Source organism: Ostrea edulis, chromosome 3, assembly GCF_947568905.1.
Source record: "Ostrea edulis chromosome 3, xbOstEdul1.1, whole genome shotgun sequence".
NCBI lineage: Eukaryota > Metazoa > Mollusca > Bivalvia > Ostreida > Ostreidae > Ostrea > Ostrea edulis.
Window position 1 is genome coordinate 14,847,890 of NC_079166.1, and position 18,044 is coordinate 14,865,933.

At 36.9% G+C, this 18,044-nt stretch overlaps 1 protein-coding gene across 1 annotated transcript; it reads right to left on the reverse strand.

Moving 5' to 3' along the window:
* Positions 1-1,680: 1,680 nt before the first annotated feature.
* LOC125675524 (uncharacterized) lies at positions 1,681-13,032 on the reverse strand. Its single transcript, XM_048913255.2, has 12 exons — positions 12,935-13,032; positions 11,782-11,925; positions 11,372-11,451; positions 8,860-8,931; positions 8,338-8,605; positions 8,110-8,235; positions 6,024-6,097; positions 5,858-5,929; positions 5,511-5,670; positions 4,807-4,916; positions 3,003-3,096; positions 1,681-2,007 (listed from the first exon to the last, which is right to left on the reverse strand). The coding sequence occupies exons 1-12, from the start codon at positions 12,957-12,959 to the stop codon at positions 1,802-1,804; spliced, it is 1,431 nt and encodes a 476-aa protein (XP_048769212.2). The 5' UTR covers positions 12,960-13,032; the 3' UTR covers positions 1,681-1,801.
* Positions 13,033-18,044: the final 5,012 nt, after the last annotated feature.

The window sequence follows — 18,044 nt, forward strand, 5'->3', positions numbered from 1 at the left end:
CCCCTGTTGACCGGTCACACCCGCCGTGAGCCCTATATCCTGATCAGGTAAACGGAGTTATCCGCAGTCAAAATCAGTGTGCCAAGAACGACTTAACAATCGGTATGAAACACGTCAAACAGCATTTGTATACAGTAAACTTTTACACCGAACGGAAAATTAAAATCATGTATAAGTGAAATTCAAAACATTCATGGAATATATTTGGAAGTGGATTTTAAATTCCCATTGGATAAAATGTACACTTGAATGAATTCTACCATCGATGTGTAAAGGATACCACTGCTGTTGGAAGGTCATTTCATTGTCAAGATTTGTTTATTATGGCTAATACCCAGAGATACATGAACAGACTAGTATACTACTACATATTTTTATCCGCTCTTTGAACGTCGATGTGTACATCTCTCTGCATGTTACAGGTGACATTTAAGTCTATACGCCGCTCCCCATAATCTCACGCATTAAACTTTTACATAAGAGTAAAGAATTTTACTACGATATGTATGATCCGACAATGTAGGGGATCACTGCTGCGTAAAGGTTTTATGAAAGGGGAACGGAAACGCACCGATTAGGATGTTGTGATCACATCCTAGCATTACAATAGAAAAGGGGATTATCCGGATAATCCCCCATTGTCCTCCCCATTGTTCTCTCACACAACATTTAGATCCATTGTCCGGATAATACCCCCATTGTCCTTCCCATTGTAATTCACCCCCATGTTTGAGCGATACTACTTACATCTGCTTAATATGCCTGCATTAGGCCTAATTCATACATGCATCCGAAGCAGATTACATTGTCAACTTCCCATATTTATGTAGCAATATTCCATTATCACCTGCATATGGTGTTTATATCTCTCAACTGATTCGATACGCAAGAGCTTGTTCTGCATATAGTCAAGTTTTTGAAATCAAGGCAAGCTACAAACAAACAAGTTGATGATGTCAAACCACTGTTGACAGGGGTTTCAACAGTCTCGATTGAAGTCAGCATTTCGCAAATTCTATGGTCGTTATAACGATCTAGTTCGTCAATACAACCTATCATTGGGTCAAATGCTGTCTGACGTGTTTCATACCGATTGTTAGGCCGTTCCTGGTAAACTGATTTTGACTGCGGATAACTCTGTTTACCAGGTCAGGATATAGGGCTCACGGCGGGTGTAACCGGTCGACAGGGGATGCTTACCCCTCCTAGATACCTGATCTCACCCCTGGTGTGTCCAGGGGTCCGTGTTTGCCCAACTATCTACTTTGTATTGCTTATATGAGTTATGAGATTGATTGATCACTGTTCGTTATCTTCGCCTTGCATTGTAGAGTAATGCTACCAGATGAAGACATGTCCAAGCGCGGGAAATTGAATTGAAGGTAGTGATTTGTAGGTATAAATGGAGTTAAACATGCCTGGACAGGAATCACTGAAGACTGTTTTAAAATGCCTACATTCATTCTGAATGTGTATTCTTTGACTGCATTATATAGGCGTTGGAACTTCAGGGAGGGGGTGTCTTAGTCCCACTTACATCAAAAGACAATAAATCCTCCCTTCTTGTGGCATATGCAGTTTTCATGAATTACCTCCCTTTTACTTTATATATTACTTCCTGTCGTCTGCTCTGTGATTTTGACAATTGGAATGTACCTTATATGTGCATAACAAAATATGGTAATTTCTGTTAGTTATTTATCTGAATTTTACTTGATATTTACAAGCCTACAAAGTATTTCTTTGAAAATGGAGAAAGTCATTTCTCTTTCATAGATGGAAGTTACATGGAAGTTACGATTTATTTCATTTGTGCTTGACAAAGGACGTAGTGGAACGATGTGCAAGAGACTGGATGGACTCCTTTTGTTATGGCTGAATACGTGAGGCAGTAGTGTCCATTGACTGGAGATGACGAATGAGCAACAACCGTTCCCGCCTGATTCCAATTGTAATCTCCATCATGGTCTGCGTCCTGAGCACCAATGTACACGTAATTGGACTGTCCTGTTAGATAATCAAAACCAAACAGTTCTTAACGCCGCAAAATCTATGGTCAACCCAATGTGAACTTACACCTTAAAATAATTCCTCTTTTTCCTTACGTGGCACACTCTTAACCATTTTTGCAATGTCAGACACAACAATATTATGTCTTGGTCACAAATAGACAACTTTGGTGAATAAAGAAGCTCTGTTCAGTGTCGGCAGCGGGACAGCAATTAAAAGAAATTACGAGGTACATGGGTATATGTTCTTCAAAAGATTTTATCTCAGTGAACCTGTCAGCCATATCATTTAGGATTAGCACATGGTTTTGGCAATATAGGTAGCCTTAAAAATGAGTTATAGAAACTCTGAAAGAAATATTTATCCATCTGATTCATTTGTGATTTCGTATTTTTTTCATAAACACAAAAGAAAATCATTTTCAAAAGCAAAGTTTGTTTAATCCGAGGGTGCGTATCATATACATGTACTTATCTCATGTACCTATCTCAAAGTCATTTGGACAAGTCAAAGAGAGAGAGAGAGCGAGAGCGAGAGAGAGTATTTTGTTTTACTTTGCGCGCGAGAATTTTTCACCCATGTGGAGACGTTTCTATTGTCTGGGAAGGGCTGCAGAATTTAGATCTATGCCCGGTGCTTATGACTATTGAGCAGGGAGGATCTGTATCATGCCACTCCTGCTGAGACATGGGACCTCGTTTTTTGCGGTCTCATCCAGCGGGGGCCACTAATAATACATGTATATGCCACTGAGAGATTTTCAGGTTTATGCTTGTAAGAAATTTTAGAAACATGAAATCATTTTTGAAAAAAAGTTCAGATTCAAATCTACACTAATTCAAATAAAGTTAGTTTACCTACCCGACGCAAATGCAAGCATTTAATTGATTAATTTTATTATCATTCTGTCGCCAAATTGAAGGATACTACAAACTTAAAAACTTTAATCACCTTGTTATGAATAAAATTAAATTCTGTATAAATTTTCTTACCTCTTAATGTTGTCTGAATGAAGTATGCTATCGCAGGTGTGTCCTTGGCTGAGAAATTTTCAATCAGCACAGAGCAATGGTTTCTACAATAACTCTGTAAAATGATATAATACCAAGCTGATAAAAGTCTTATTGATAGATATACTAAAAATCCTCCCTGAAAAGAATTCATGAATTTTTCTACCGATATGAATCATAGGATTTTCTCCTCGAAGTCATAGCTATCATCAGGTTCCAGTAAATCAATGACAGCGTGTACGTTTTATGCGTTTTACACAGTGACTGACTTATCAGCAAGGAAATAACTCGTTTTGAAGGAAAGACTGCAAGTCTAGATATATCATATTCCCCTTTCTTCTCGTTATCAGCATAACAATCGTCCATTCATTTCGTTTCGTTTTCACTCAAATTTAAATTACTTTGTCTGTTGTGCTGTACTCGAAATTGTAGCCTCGGGAAAAAATGCATTATTTGGATTTCTAAATTTCTAAACCATAGTCAGGGTTTAGACTTAAGAATTAGATTGCAAGACATTGTACATACAGAAAAAAAAACCCCTACGTTGTACTGTTGAAGTTCAGCAAGCTTTGTGATGTTGTTGCTATGGATACATTCTCTACAGTACACCACTATATATAGTGTGTATCTAATGTACAGCAAGATATGTTCGTGAAACACTGATGCCCCGTACGGCAGCAAAGTAATTATGTTACCCAAAGAAAGGTCTTCTCACAAGGAATTCGTATGTGGAAATTGAAAGCTCTGTCGCGTTATGGCCTAGGTTAAAGTTTGTAAAAGTAGGCCAAACTTCCAGATCAATATCATGACGCCAAATAGTTTAGTATTTAAACAAAGGTCTTAATTGTTGCTTTGAGAAAAGGGATACACATGCGAAATACGAGAGACCATCACTAAGGATTCAAGAAGTGTAGCCTGGTTTAAAGTTTTGAAAAAAGTTGGTCAGACTGCACCGTGATGAATTCAAAAGGTTTGCTACTAAAAGAAAGATATTGTCACAATGAATGCACATGTGAAATATGAAAGCCTTATCCCTAACCATTCAATAGTTATGGTCAAAGTTAACGTTTTTGCGGACTAACAAGCAGATAGACAAACAGACCAAAACCTGCATGAATACCCCCCCCCCCCCCCGGTAAAGCTCCGATTACGGGTTCATAAAAGCATCCGTTCATCATTACAATAGTAAAAAAGTATTGGAATCATCCACTAAAATGTCACATGTTGCTTACAGATATATGTCTTAGTGTTGAGATTACAGGTCCGTTATTTTTTTTTTCAATTTCAATGTTTATTTCAATTACATACAAACAAACAATCATTCACATATATACATACAGGCCCGTTATTAATACGGTATATAGGAACGCTTACATCCATTGTAATATCACAGTAATTTGATTTTACTGGGAAAATCTAATTTGATTTTTCATTTGACTTTTTAAAAAAAAATCTAAATAAATCTGGTTGACGTCAACTACTTTTTTGCCTCCAATGTTTCAATTTTTCTGATACGACACCGTTATTCAACGTCAGCATAGAATTCAAAACTTTCTCCATTGATAATGATTGGTCAAATTACATTGAGTGCATTTCCAAAATCTCAGTTGTAAAACAATAAAAAAATTCATAACAGAAATTGGGACAGTTTTCTGTTATCAACCGAATTGGAGTTTACAAATGAATGGAGAAAGAAGTTTGACATTAAATTTCAAATCAAATGGAGCAACATATCATCAGCAAAACTTCATCAAAATATTAAATATGAATACAAAGGATAGCTGACCTCGGCTTGCTTATACGACATTTGACGCGATGGGATCATCATGCATTTCCCATCAATCAAGTGGAAATTGGTGGGACAATGATGGAGGGCAGCTGTGTATGTGCATCCAACTGTTAAACGAAACATGAAAAGTGAACCAACTTTTATTCGTGTGCGAGACATTTTCGCGAGGTTCCCGAGAACCTCGTCACATTACTGTTTCTCGAATTTGTTTAATGAAAGGTGAAGATAACGAACAGTGTTCAAGCTCATAACTCATATAAACAATACAAAATAGATAGTTGTGCAAACACGAATCCCTGGATACACCATAGGTGGGACCAGGTGCCTAGGAGGAGTAAACGTCCCCTGTCGACCGGTCACTCCCACAGCGAGCCCCATATCTTGATCAGGTAAATGGACTAGAACATACATGTATATAATCTCCGTCAAGAAAATTGGTTGACTTTTCCCCCCTTCAAAATATACCCCACTACGTAGCATCAAAATTGCACAAAGAAATATGACGCCTTGACATCCAGGATAATCGAAGCAATCCTCGTATTATCCTTTTTATTCATTCACAGTAACATTGTTGGCTTACAGTGGCGTTTATGTATTGATATTTGTAGCTAGTTGTTAATGTTTCTTGACATCGGTGGGACACAGCTTTGAATATCCAAAAAGTAAGGTAAAATCGCGAAACATGAATAAGTACGAAATACCTCCTGTAGGCGGCGAAATAGTAGTGACTGTTGACCCGTGTGTGAGTCCCACGTGATTACATAGGTCCCCGGTACAACAGTCGCCGTCGACAGACAGTTCCACCGGGTCATTTCTCTTCCCAAACACATTCCCAGCCTGGCTGTTGAACTTCTTACAAACCTTTTCAATAACAATCGGACAAGATCTATGCGATTATTGAGAAACTCTTCGCGGGTGTTCGTGTTCAGAGAGTACAATAGTCGAAGGCTACCTTGCAGAAATATCATAGACATGCTTCTGATTTAGTTACATTGTATACCAAATGCTCCTTTTATGTGATGAAAATGAAATAGATACATGTACTTACATTATCAAGCATGCAGCCTAGATTATATCCTTCTTCACCGCTATAACTCAAAGTCTTCAAAACGTAGCATTTCTGAACGAAAAGAGGTGCTACACGTTATCAATCAATATCAGACTACAATATACAGACGTGTTTGAAAAAACAAATCTAATATGGCTGTAGTTACCTCCCCTGGTTCACACACGAGGTGCTTGGTGCAATTGGCAGGACTTGAGACATGTTGACATGAGTAACACTCAGCTAAACAAATTATAACAGTACATTCTCTATATGCTATATACTGTAACTATTCCTAATAGCATAGACCGGTCAATGTAGTTCAGTGGTAGATCGTTCGCTTCGTAACCGCTGGAAGTAGTGATTTCGAGTCCCCGGTTCGTGCCTTGGCCGCGCCAAACTAAGATATATAGGTAGGTAGTGATTGCTCCTTTAGGTTCCGTGTCGCAACAGGCGTTGATACGTTAAAGAACAATCACTGCTACGGCCCTTAAAGACCCATCTCATGACCGTACGGTCAGTGAAAATGTAGGCGGAGCCTAATCTAAACAGATGTTATTTACCTGGAGTGGCCAGGGTCTACTAAGGTGTTAATTGCTATATCCCATGGCACTCAAAGAAATACACAGAGGCAGAACATGGTAGAAATCTACCTGTCCATGCTTTTTTATAGTTTTGATATACACAGAACCTGTCTCAGTGACCTCTGCAGAGTTTCTGTGGTCATAGTGTTTGAATAATGGTTGTATTCCTAAGGCTAGCTGACACACATTTTACACCCACCCCTCTTTCTCTCTCTCTGTCATTGACTCAATGAACAATTTCTGTTATAAATATAGAGGTATCATAAATTGATGACATAAATTATTTCAATAGGTTACAAGTTTAAAACTTATTGTGCAAATTATTGTTTAATTTCTGATTGTGTAATTTATAATACATGTACAGGTATATAATTACAATTATATTGAAATTGCATTGTTCAGGGGCCTTTTTAAAAACAAATGAATTACAAGAAAACAGCAGTTGTGGACAGGTCATTTGCTATCAAAACTCAGGTATACTGGGCATCCTCAAGATCTAAAGAATGCCTGTAGATACTGGCTGTTATTGTTATCAAAACACCTCTCTGGGGTAGCCCCAGACCACAGTGTCTGCAGATGTCACTCCACCTGAGATCTATTGTTAAATGTTTGATTGGCAGGCAGCTTACAATTTGGGGGTGTCAACTTAAAATTGGGTCTTTAAACGCTATGCATAGATCTAAATTTGTGGTACTTCACCGAATGGAAATTCGAAATAACAATAAACTTGTAAGAGCTAAAAGGAAAACCAGAGTGCCAAAAACTGGAGCCGAATTCGTCCAAGGATCAGAGCTATGCATAAGGGAGATAATCCTTAATTTTGAAATGAATTTCTAAATTTTATCACAGCAATTAAATATACATCCGTATTTTCAAGGTAGTAACGAAGTACTTAGCTACTGGGCTGTAGAGACCCTCGGGGACTAACAGTCCACCAGCAGAGGCGTCGGCCCAGGGGTCGTCATGTAAAACTTATACGGTACCAATTTTGATGCACCAGATGCGCATTTCGACAAATAATGTCTCTTCAGTGATGCTCAAGCCGAAATTTTGGAAATTCGCAATAACAATAATCGAATATGAAACCCCGGTTGAGAACCTAACCAATACGTTATAATGACCGCTGTTCGATCAACGATATTCTACCGCGGCTGTTCTATCAATGATGCTCTACCGCGACCGCTGTTCTATCAGTGATGCTCTACCGCGACCGCTGTTCCATCAATGATGCTCTACCCCGACCGCTGTCCCATCAATGATGATCTACCGCGACCGTTGTTCCATCAATGATGCTCTACCGCGACCGCTGTTCCATCAATGGTGGTCTACCGCGACTGTTCTATCAATGATACTCTCTACCGCGACCGATGTTCCATCAATGATGCTCTACCGCGGCGGTTGTTTTATCAATGATGTTTTGCCGCGGCTATTCTATCAATGATATTCTACCGCCACTTAAGTTCTATTATCGATTTTTCTTTATAATATCATTGCCTAACAGGGTTCTTTAGAGGTTAAACATGGGAATAAAAGTCATCAAATATTGTGCTTGAAGATTAAAAAAATGCTCACAAACCTACGGGACATAATACTTTGACAACGAAGCATCATTTTATTTTCATTTGATGGAATGAATATAATATATATAAGAATCCGAGTTCACAAACTTACCGCATTTCCCGCATGTTCTCGGACACGCCCGTACAAAGCAATCGTCATTACACATGTCCTTCTTGATTGTGCCGAGGCGCTGGCAAGAAGCTTGATCTACATCTTCGCACTGGGAGGACAGAATAGCTGCAATTAATCAAAGTAGAGTATGACATTTCAGGGAAGTATCATTATTGCCTCTTCCGTCTTTGTAACCCAGCTCAGTGAAATAAAGAACGATATCATTACGTTGCGGTGATGTCGTCATCATGGGCGGTGCTTGTGTCTTAGGGGGTGTGGTTGTGAATGTTGCAAATGTTGGAGTTGTAAATGTCGGAGTTGTAAATGTTGGGGTTGTCGTTCTTGGACGCATTGTAGTTGGTAGATCGACCACTTGTCGTTTCCCTACCGGACTAATGCTGTTGCAGAGATCGTTATCACAACATTCGCCATTAAGATTTGACGCGCTACGTCCAATAAGTGTCGGAGCTCCAGAACCAAACAACCGTGTACAAACCTAGATAAATCAAGTTCAGATAAACATCGATAAATTAAATAGAGCAAGGAAGAAAGGACACCGACATCAGTATTCTAATTGTTTCGATTATTCTAAATTCAAAAGGAATAGTTGATAGTTCGACAGTATAGATTTTGTTATTACTGTAGATTAGTATTTTAAAAAAAGATGGTCGAAAAGTTTAACACGATTTATAGTAATATTCCAAAAGAAACACAGTCTGAAGAAATTACACCCTGATAAGATTTGATTACCTCTGCAGTGGCACAACCTTGTCTGTAGTTGATGGCGAAATCAGATCCCAGAGACTCAGTCACAATGCAGGACTAAAAGGAAAGGAATATTGTTAGCAGGTTTAGTTGTCAATAGAGGTTCATAGACCACATCACCCGCAGAAACATCTTCCATGTACACTTTACACGCCGTGTGGTAGCTGCAATAATATAGCCCTATCCGGTTTTTTTATTCTTACGTTTTCGGGATAGCGCTACAATTCCATAGGATCTCCGTAATGGTGCAAAATAATTTTATGAATAACCGATTATAAACTCCGTGGTATAGTCCCAAATGTTGTTTATACCAAACGGAGTACCAACTGTGTGTTCGGGCATGTCTAATAAAGGTGTTTTTCATTAAATATCATGTACAGCATGCGAAATTCTTCATCTGCTCCGTTATGTTTGTTATCGCGAGATCTCGTAGGTGGAACTGAAAAACCTAAACATTGACAATCAGCGTGAACATGTAGTTACTCGAGCCATTTAATTCGACAAAGAAAGGAAAATCATATGATTGTGGAAAAAAAATTGCACACTGCTGTTCGGTTTTTAACTTATTCAATTCAAACCTTTTCAATACCAACGAAATAGCTTTCTCCTCCGTTGATGTAAACACTATCTTATATGGCAAGAATGATGCAAATAACTTGAGAATCGGAAATTGAAACATCAGTACATTAAACATGGCGCACAAAGATGAATCGAGAAATTAGAATATATCGGCATTGTTGAAAACAGTAGAAAAGGACCTCACAAATCTTAAGTTACAGATTGCAAATTCATATATTGACTAAGAAACATAGAATAGCATTTTATTTGCGTTAAGAAACTCAGCAAATGTTTAGACTGATCGAAAATATTGCGGGGGTTAATACATGTAACACCCGCATTTGCACCATTACTGAAATCCTAAGGAAGTGTAGCCCTCTCGCCCCCCCCCCCCCCCTAAAAAAAGAATCGGAGAGGGCTACGTTATTGCAGCTAGCCGTATGGTAATTACAAAGCCTGATGCCTAGAATGGTGGAATGTAATGCTGTTACAAAATTTAGAAATTCATTTCAAAATTAAGGATTATCTCCCTCACGCATAGCTCTTATTCTTAGACGAATTCGGCTCCACTTTTTGGCACACTGTTTTTACCTAAAATAGCTCTAAAACTTCATTATTATTTCGGATTTCAAACATTTCGGTTGAGCATCACTGAAGAGACATTATTTGTCGAAATGCGCATCTGGTGCATCAAAATTGGTACCGTACAAGTTTTACATGATTAATTCAACAAAATGTTTTATGTGGGTCTTGCAAATAGGAACCTGTGCAAAAATGCCCCACTGATTGGTCGCAATATATCATAGTGTGAATAAGTATTTCCTCGTGTTTGGCACATCTCATTTTGTTTTAAACATACTATTTTCTATTAGACAGTCTAATGTAATCAAAAATTGACACGACTCGTATGTATATAACAACAAATTCGGAGTGCTGTATCTCACTTATAACTCAAAAACTGATATCCGGATTTTGGTTGACCATCAGAAATACTTTAGTTAAGCATTGTAAACAATAGAAATGGAAAAATAAAATTTGAAAATTTTCAGATCAAATCGTGTCCATGCCTCTTTAATCAGCATGTAGAACAATTTAAATCATTGAGTAATCTTTCCTTTAAAAAGGGCCAGTCTGTATCTACTCGTGTTGGATAGGGAAATTCCACCTCTGGAACAAGATTCGATGTCCAGGACTCTGCACAGCCTCGTCCTAGACTGCGAATCTTGTCCCCTCGGTGAAATTTCCCTATCCCACACTCGTAGTAATAAAGGAGTCTATTAGTGTTACCTGGTGATGATGATTTTAAAGTAAGGATATATGAGACTTACATAAGTCTGTCACGTTATAGATTTCCTTGTGCTACCTCATAACAATAAATTTTAAAGTAAGGATATATGAGGCTTACATAAGTCTGTCACGTTATAGATTTCCTTGTGCTACCTCATAACAATAAATTGTAAAGTAAGGATATTTGAGGCTTACATAAGTCTGTCACGTTATATATTTCCTTGTGCTACCTCATAACAATAAATTGTAAAGTAAGGATATTTGAGGCTTACATAAATCCGTCACGTTATAGATTTCCTTGTGCTACCTCATAACAATAAATTGTAAAGTAAGGATATTTGAGACTTACATAAGTCTGTCACGTTATAGATTTCCTTGTGCTACCTCATAACAATAAATTGTAAAGTAAGGATATTTGAGGCTTACATAAATCCGTCACGTTATAGATTTCCTTGTGCTACCTCATAACAATAAATTGTAAAGTAAGGATATTTGAGGCTTACATAAATCCGTCACGTTATAGATTTCCTTGTGCTACCTCATAACAATAAATTGTAAAGTAAGGATATTTGAGGCTTACATAAATCTGTAACACTATAGATTTCCTTGTGTTACCTGATAATAGTAAATTTTAAGGATATATAAGACTTACATAATTCTTGCTTGGACAGATCTGGGTGGCGGTGCACAAAGATGGCGAGGAAACTCCGTCACAATGGTAACATTTCAGAGCTACGTACACCAAGAGCAGATTAAGATATGTTAATGCATGTGTATCAAACTTACAATAAAAAGATACAATCAAAGATTTCTGAAAATATAAATACGTTCATAAAATAGCTCATTGTAGTAATTCATAATCCCCCTCTCCCGTGAAAATATAAAACAAAATAAGTGTGTGTTTTTCCATTTTACAGTTACAATAACACTGATAAGAAGGGTATGAAGTTGTACTAAGTGAATTGAAAACAAAAATCCGTCAAAAAATTATCCACCATCTTCTATGTGTAAAACACGTTTCAGACTTCTTCCTGTGCACCGACATACAGAATGATGACTTACGGCATAGGTTACATGTTCTAGGACATAGCTTGGATAAACATGGATCTGTGCATACGTTGGTTTTGGCGGCGAACCCTTGACACACTTGGTCATCTATATTGTCACACGATTGGGCAGATGTCAGAACCGAGTGAATCAACACACCTGGAATTATTTTGTAAATACACAAATATCTGTGACAATGAAGATTATTCAGTTATGAAGTTTTTTTTTTTGGATTTTAAGATAACTTACGCTGATAATTTGAAGAATGGAAAGGCATGTAAAATAGAAACCCAATAACATCAACTATGGAATATCAAAAGCAACTACGGAACAACAATTAATTACGACAAATTAAAAAATAATTATAACGAAACAACAAGAACAAACTCCAACAAACAAAACAACTAATACAATCAAAATAACATAAATAACAACAATAAACTAAAACAATAAAAACACCAGTAATTGATAGGATTCAGTGTCTAACAATGTGAACCGAATACGATACATAAGTTATGAATATGTCCCATATCATCTAAATTTTTATCGCCGTCTGTTTTTCTGAGACTTTGCGTGGTGGATGATCAGTAGAGTTAGAATATTCATTCCGTGACGGAGGGAGGGGGGGGGGGGGGGGGGGGGGCTCGTATCTTGGCCGCCTCAGATCTAAGACATAAGCAAAATGCTCGGCAGTTAGAAGTGAGTCACGGGTCTCTCAGTCAAGACTAAAGACCAAAGTCCCGCGTCGCGACAGGCGTTGGTACGATAAAGAATCCTCTCTGTCAAGGCCTTAAAACCATGCATGGGTCTAAATTTGTGTAAATTTCACCTACAGCTCGTGATGTGTCAATGTGGGTGAAGAATTCTCAAAGGAGGGTAGAATATAAAACAAAACCTCTAGACTGAACATTTGTTTCACGGGTAAATACAGAGAGGAATCTTACACAACTTATACAATGTAATGTTACATTTACGTACAGCAAGTAATTTCATATTACAGCTGCATATGCTTTTAATAGAATATCTGATAATAAATATTTCCTCAAACTGTTTCAAAAACTAATTTAAAAAAATATATTTTTCATTGACAATAGTGCAAAATACAATATTTACACAAGCTATAATGAGTGAAAGCAAATTACATTATAATTAGACTAAAATCACTTACCTATAAGAAATGTAATAATCGCCATTATAACTGTCCCGTCAAGAGCGATATGTATGACTTATCTCTCACCGGATACTTAAAATAAACTACACATGTTAGATACCATGTTACAGATTGCGGAACTCCTCGGAATTTTAGTAAAATGGTCAACGGTACTATTTAAGTAATCATACAATCAGCAGTCTTATATCTGATATTCACATAATGAGATATCAATTATCAAACTTAATCCATTTACCATAGTTAGTGGCTGGTCCTCCACTAAGCGCTCCGCATGAGAGGTGAAATTCATGGGTCTTTCGGATATGACCGTAAAACGGAAGTATCGAATCCTCTGATTTTCTAAAATTCCGCACATGAAGGATATATTTTCTATATACGTTCAATACTTCCAACTATGACAACCTTATGTTTACTCGCTCTTTCGCTCATGTACATTGTACACTGTAATTTAGTTTCATGTATTAAAAATAAGATCTACAAAATATATTGAATAACAATTTCATTTGGTTGATCATCTCAATTATTTCATCGCAATGTTAAGATTTTGACTTAAGTTTGAGAAAATTTCATGATCCTGAGGCCTGGCGCATGGTACAATTTATCATTCAGGTACTGTCGCTAAAATGTGTATTTAAAAATGACAATATTCTAGATAAAAGAATTAATCAAGGAAAATGTTAAGTAGATCATTCTTTGTACATTCTGCAAACACTCAGTTATTTTGTTTTATTTCATTTGATTGTCATAATTTCGAACAAGTCTGTCTACCATCAATGGGATAGTCTCATTCTGAAACCTACACATATATTTATTTGGTATAATTGTCTTCTTACCGTTAGTAGTACATGTCTACTTTCACACAATTTAGTCTGGTGTTTCATGTATTGGCAAAGATCTTTTATGGGATGCACATGGCTATTGCTGAACATATTTTATTTCTTGGAGTCATCCTTTTAAAACGCATTTTAATACATATATTTAGCTGGTACCTTTCTCCAAGTTTCGAGGAATTGTAAACTCTTGGTTTGTTAGTGTACGGCCTGACAAACATGATTAGTGGACCAGACAGATCTAAAATGATAAAATTCCATCATTGATAGTTTTCAAAAGTTTGGATATGCAATTCATCTTAATACCGTCTAAGAATAGTATTTAGATGAAAATCGGAAGTGCGTGTATTTATTGAACGCAAATTGAAATCGTTGAAACACCACCTTAGCCATTTGTTGAACATTTCTCTGTTCTACACAGTTTTATCAGCTTTTCTACACATTGTTATGACCTTGCTTTGTACATGCTTGGATTGAGATAAGTATATATATATGTACCTGAACATGACTCCCATTTGTATGTAACATCCTTTTTTATTGCGATAAGATTAGACGCAATTCTTTTCTAGCTGTGTGACCTTGTCCGAATGGTATATCAAGGGTGCTGTTGTATGAAAGGTGAAGATAGCGAACAGTGGTCAATCTCATAACTCCTATACGCAATGCAAAATATATAGTTAGGCAAACACGGACCCCTGGACACACCAGAGGTGGGATCAGGTGCCTTAATCTCAGCGAGATTCGTCAAGGTTGGATATTTGGACTGGTGCCTCTTGCAAATCATAGACCAGTGTCACACAAAGTGATTCGGGAAATCTTGCATGAACTTCGACCCCTTTATGCTATCAAAATGGGTTAAGCTGTATTTCTTGCCCGCTTCAACTTTTCGCCTTAGACATCCTGTTAATTCCCTTTCACAATGAAACATGCATTTACCTTTACAAGGTGTAAATCACACAGTAAATAAAGTTTGCCATTTTCGAAGCCGTTACAAACGGCCTTCATTTCATATTTACCTTCTCAACACTGAAGAGTTACGATATACTATTTCACGACAGTTTGTACTACGATTGGAAATACAGAACTTACTGATTAACAATTACTTTGTATAAAGCATTTAAGCATAAGAATTAAAAGCAATAAAAAGAAAACTCTGTGATATGTAATCAATATATGTGAAGGCGTCCTAAACTATCGGAACTCTTCAGTGTTAGAAATAAACTACACATGTTAGATACCATGCTCTGTTAGTTTCACCGGAGTGAAAATTTGATCCTTATTGATTTTATTTTGTATCCCTTGAATGCTATGAATACATGTATTGTTATAGATTTACCTACAATTAGATTTGAAATTACACATCAATAATTTTCTGAGACGATGGTCACAATTTATACGTGTAAGATTTAATGCGATGCATTTCCTAAAAATTGTAACTTGTGTAAAACACACACTCACAAACTTTATATGGATGTTTGTTTTTCTCTGTAATTTTTTTTTTATCTTAAATGAAAAAAGTTTTTAAAGTATTTCATTGGTTTAAACCATGATTCGATTATCAAGTCATATGCTATATCTTTTCCATAACTACTGGTTACTTGCATGTGTATTCTACTGAACTTTATCTTGCTTATCAACCTCGTGTTTAACTAGTCCTGCTCGAAAATAGGGCGTCAATTTATCTTGTGGTTGAACATCCGGGACATCTCGCTCATTTTCATACACGATATAGGTTAAAACATGACCAATGAAATCCTTCATAAGAAATCAAAACAAACAGTCCCTCGGACACACATAGAAATGGAAAACTTTTCAACACAAATGGGAAATATACAATACAAGCAATATAAAATTATACAATCCAAATGCAAATGATCAAATATTGTAACGTTTGACATGCCATGATAAAGTATACGCTATCAAGTGACACAATGGTGTTTGCAATGAAAAGTTTTAGATAGAATAAATATAAATATTACATTAATCATAGAAACTATAGAATGCGACAACGTAATGTTCACCAGCAGTATCCATGCATCTCTCCTGATTGTACCGGTGTGTCAGGAGACGAGAAGCTTGATCCATATAGTTTGCACTTCAAGGCAGTAATAGCCCACACCTTTCAATACTAGTACAGTAAATTAAAAAATTGCAGAGAAGTTACCAAATATGATTGCTCTCAAATATTTGGAATATCACTCATTACAGTGGGAACTTTCTCAATGCAAACGGTTGAAAAGTTTGTTTTTGCGGTGTTATTATTACAATTATGATTTGATTTGTCCATTTATTGATCCATTTCAAGAGGGCTGATATCATCGCTACCTATGTCACGTGCATGTGTGAATGGGAGCAATTGGTGATTATCCACAGGTTCAGAATCCCCTCCCTCCCCTGCCCCCATCAAATAACCTACATCAGTTGATTTAATTATTTGTTGTTGAAAATATCTCTAAAGCATGTCAACAATGTCTTCCATACCTCAGATGTATTTATTGAAGTGACTACAACAACGGGCACTGGAATTTAATGTATGTGCATGTATAAAAAAAGTAAGGGTAGGACACTCTTTTTGAGGCAAATTCGGGTTCAGGTTATTGTGGGCGTTTCTCAAACGGCCTGACGCGATGAATCGTTCACATATACCTTACTTTCAATATATGTACGGTTTAGTTCCGCTCCAATGCCGTTCATCCGAAGAAAAAGATGTTTTTACACCTCCAAGTGCCTAAGAATTTTACTAGACTGTCTTCCGGTTTAATCGCACTGAATTGAAAGGTAAGTTCTTTTTAAAAAATTACCATCACTGGATATTAGAATAGAACTCTGTGATTTGTCATTGCATTGTGTGTATTGTGTGTGTCACGTGACAAATGTGCGCCGAACACGTATACCGAAATTATGTTTTACAGGGCACAAAAACTGTGTGCCCTTCTTTGACTTGTAAGGAAACTCCACAACGTAGATGTGTTCGTGTACATCCTCATTAGCTCCGTTCTTGTTTTGTGATGGTGTATGTTGGAGTTGTCTTGCATGGACATATAGAGATGGATAATGCAAGGTGAACATAACGAACAGTGATCAATCTCATAACTCCTACAAGCAATACAAAATAGATAGTTGGGCAAACACGGATAATGATATTGCTAGTTTTCTTATATTACTATGGTCGTGATCACAACATATACCATTGAGGAATGACCTAGATCCAATCAATGAATGACGTTTAGTCCCAGATAACTGCGTACAAATCTAGATTAACAAAGTTCACACACACTCACGGGAGATTGGATTTTATCATGGGTCAAAGGAAAGTTCACGCATTTCTTTCTCTTAATCTGTAGCATACAATGTTTCTTATACCTCAAACACAAATGGATTGCTTTATACTTTGAAAGTGAAGAGAAAAGATATATCTATAAATCATATTGTTTTTGTCTTAAAGAAATGAGTACCTGGCGATTGTAACAATATACATTTTTTTGCTGAATTTATCTTTCCAACACACCCACCGGAACCCTATCACTTGACTATGTTAACCGGGTAATTCGTAGCCAATCAGTATGTAAATAGCAACCTAACGATGAGTATGAAACACGATATTAAGCATTCAACCTCATGACAGTTTGTATGTTGAAAATATTTCATTATAACGAGCATTAAATTGACAAATTGCTGAATTTAAACTATAGTTTTGAAATCCCTGAAACGTTAACTTATTAGTCCAAACTTGAACAAACGTTTTGTTTTTGTTTGCTTGTTTGTTCTACGTCTCGTCGATAATGCTTAACGCTCAACAGGTTGGGAATACTTCCTCTATAGCGAGATATTCTCGCTAAAACGCGATAATCCTTCTTTAGCGAGAAAGTAAACATTACCATAAACAGGTGTGTTGGCGTCTTTATTGAAAATGATGGCAAATCCCGTGCAACACTGAATATGTGCGACACACACTCAACATGACGCAAATTGTTTCTATAAACTTGACAACACAGTCAAGAAATTGCATATCAAAGTTGCTGCGTAAGAGGGAAGCAGTCTAAAATCCAATACACATCGTAAGTATTTTGATTAATTATATCTTTGCAGAAGTATCAGGCATTTTAGGACTTTTTCTTCTTTTCACGTGAAACACAAAGAGATGTACTCCACGGGTGTTTTTCTCGGTTGTACGGGATATATTTACTCTCGCTAGAGAGGGATATTCGTGTTTTCGCGAGAATATCTCGCTGTAGGGGAAGTGTTCCCAACCTGCTCAAGGCTATAGCAGTAATCTT